Source organism: Ranitomeya variabilis, chromosome 7 (genome assembly GCF_051348905.1).
Source record: "Ranitomeya variabilis isolate aRanVar5 chromosome 7, aRanVar5.hap1, whole genome shotgun sequence".
Classification (NCBI taxonomy): Eukaryota; Metazoa; Chordata; class Amphibia; order Anura; family Dendrobatidae; genus Ranitomeya; species Ranitomeya variabilis.
Window position 1 is genome coordinate 6,515,830 of NC_135238.1, and position 2,589 is coordinate 6,518,418.

Genomic DNA, 2,589 nt, shown 5'->3' on the forward strand with positions numbered 1-2,589 from the left:
CAAACTTAGGAGCTCGTGGAAAGAGATGTCAGGTTGTGTCATCTTTAAAACTGTCAAGGTCCAGAAACCATGATGATTCGGACAACACTTTTTTTTAAAGCATTTCTGTCCTTTAGGTGTGAGCTGATGATGGCTCTAGTCTTAAGTCATTTTTTATTATGTTGTGTCCAGGTGGTATTTAGCTTAGGATAATGAAATGGTTCTGAGATCTGTCATCATCTGCTGATGCGCCGTAGGGTTAGATCTGTCAACCATCGTCATCTAAGATACCTCCTCAAGAAGGGAACAAGACAACACAAGTTACAAAGTATCACAAGTCATTTCCAAAAACTCTTAAAAAAATTATTTGATAAAATTTTGGGAAAAGTACTATTGTGTAAATTGTAAATTCTGTTTCCAGTCGTTTAAATAATTACTTTTAATCTTCTCTGAAAACTCATTTACATTAACACAAATGATTGAGAATGTTCCTTCTCCGCATTGAGGTTTGCATATATTCAAAGTCCAGGCGCATTCCCTTAATGGCAGAATCTAAGGAACACGGCACAGCAGGATCCCGGCTTCTTCTCCCTTCGGATGGAACCTACATACATCTATGCAGCATCTTCTGCTTTGAAGGTTGATCAATAGAAGCATTACCAGGACATCCATCATCATGAGTGTGTCCCCCGGCAGCCCGGTCACTATACTGTGTATGCTAATGCTTTCATTTGAAGCATTGGTTTCAATATTCATCAATGTTTTCATTGAATTTGTCATTCTGCGTGATTACTACACAAAGAGAAGTTTAACACCTATCCAGAAAATCCTTGCAGCTCTGAATATTTCCAGCGTCTTCTTCGTGGTTGTGTCCTCCTTCAATGTTTTCTGCAACATCCAGATGCCTGATTACTCCAGATCGTTTTACTACAATGTCATCTTCACCTTACTCTTCATATACTGCATGTGCTCCAGCTCATTACTCACAGCCGTCCTCTGCTTCTACTATTTCATTAAGGTTGTCAATGTCCAACGAGGCTACCTCAGTTGGGTCAAGCAGAAGATAAGCTGTATCGTCCCCTGGCAGATCACGCTGGTGAAGTTGTTTTCCTTTGCCAATAGTTTGATTGGTTTGTTACTTTTTACACCAAAACAGTTGCCTTCTATGAACAACTCTCTGACCTTGTCCTCCTCTGAGACCTTAGAGCAGACTTACGTAGAATATAATTATAACATTGCAAAAATCCTCTCGTTTATGACTTTTCTACCACTCTTCTGTACAGCACTAAGCACCCTCCTAACCGTCGGCTTCCTGAAGCTTCATAGTCGTAAGATCAAGAACACGCAGACTTCTGGAGAAGCCAGCCTGACGCTGTATAATAATGTCATCTACAGGATGACGCGTTTCTTACTGCTATACTTTGTATTTTATCTGGTGACCCTTCTCTATTATTTCTCAGCTTTTGAGCCTCATAGTCCAGGTTACTATATAAACCTGATGCTGATGTTCTTCATCACACCAACACAATCTGTTCTGCATATTCTTGATAACCAAGACCTGAGGAGGAGTTGGATGAGGCTGGTAGGCTGGATAATGCAAGGCTGTGCCAACTAGGTAACTATTAAAAGCTACATACCGGGCATGCAAATAGATACATAGGTTACTATGACTCAACATAACACTTTTTTTATTAAAGAGTAAAGTAACATGAAAAAATGTACAGAATTACACTTTCTGCTCATGTGACTCAGTCAGCACACAATCCACCGCATATCCACGCGTTACAATCTAGAATAGTAATTGGGCAATGCTTGGTGAGGGCTGCCCCTGAGGACTAGGTGTAGTGTAAGCTCCACCACTTCCTGCATCCCCTAGTTAGTACACTTCTGTGGACAACCTCTATTTTTAAGTATGATATTCACATAAGACACTACATTGTTAACTATTTTTTCCATTGAGATGTAGAAGAAGGATCCCGCCCATCCAGTAAACATTGATACCTTTTCTTGCTATAAATAATGCTTGACTGAGAAGGATCCTGTCATAATGAGAGCAAAATTCTTCATCTAGGATTTCCGAAAAACATGATAATCCATAGAGACTTTCACTACAGCTAATACAATGTTGACCACTTTCGACCAGAACGATCGAAACTCGGAACACTGGCAGCAATCATGTGGCAGTCTGCCCCAGTGTAAAAGGAGTTAAATAATTCTTAGGTAAAATTTACAGTTTAATGAATTTATTATCAAGCGCTTTCCACCAAAGCTGGTCAGTTTCTGCAGTCAGTAGTCTTTACCATTTCCCTTTGGCAGGCAATTGAGTCAAGGAGATGTGAACACTACGTGCATGTAAAGACCTGACACCATACGCATAGGGCCTTAGGGTTTTGTACACCAAAATCAGAAAGTATACTGATACCCTTTCACTGAGATGAAGGAATTGACTTATAACTACTTGTCTTAATTGCAGGTACCCATAAAAAATTGAACATTGATATAAATTGGGTTTGCATTTGGTCAAACGAAAAGAGCAGCTCAACCAAAAAATTGTCACCTAAAGTAGTTACTTCAAGCTGTGTCCAGAACTCCACCCTCATCCAGCCTCTT

At 39.9% G+C, this 2,589-nt stretch overlaps 1 protein-coding gene across 1 annotated transcript; it reads left to right on the top strand.

The window, feature by feature from the left end:
* The first annotated feature begins 655 nt into the window (after positions 1 to 655).
* On the top strand, positions 656 to 1,594 carry LOC143785230 (taste receptor type 2 member 39-like). The gene has a single exon (XM_077273946.1). The coding sequence runs from the start codon at positions 656 to 658 to the stop codon at positions 1,592 to 1,594; it is 939 nt and encodes a 312-aa protein (XP_077130061.1).
* The last annotated feature ends 995 nt before the right edge of the window (positions 1,595 to 2,589 follow it).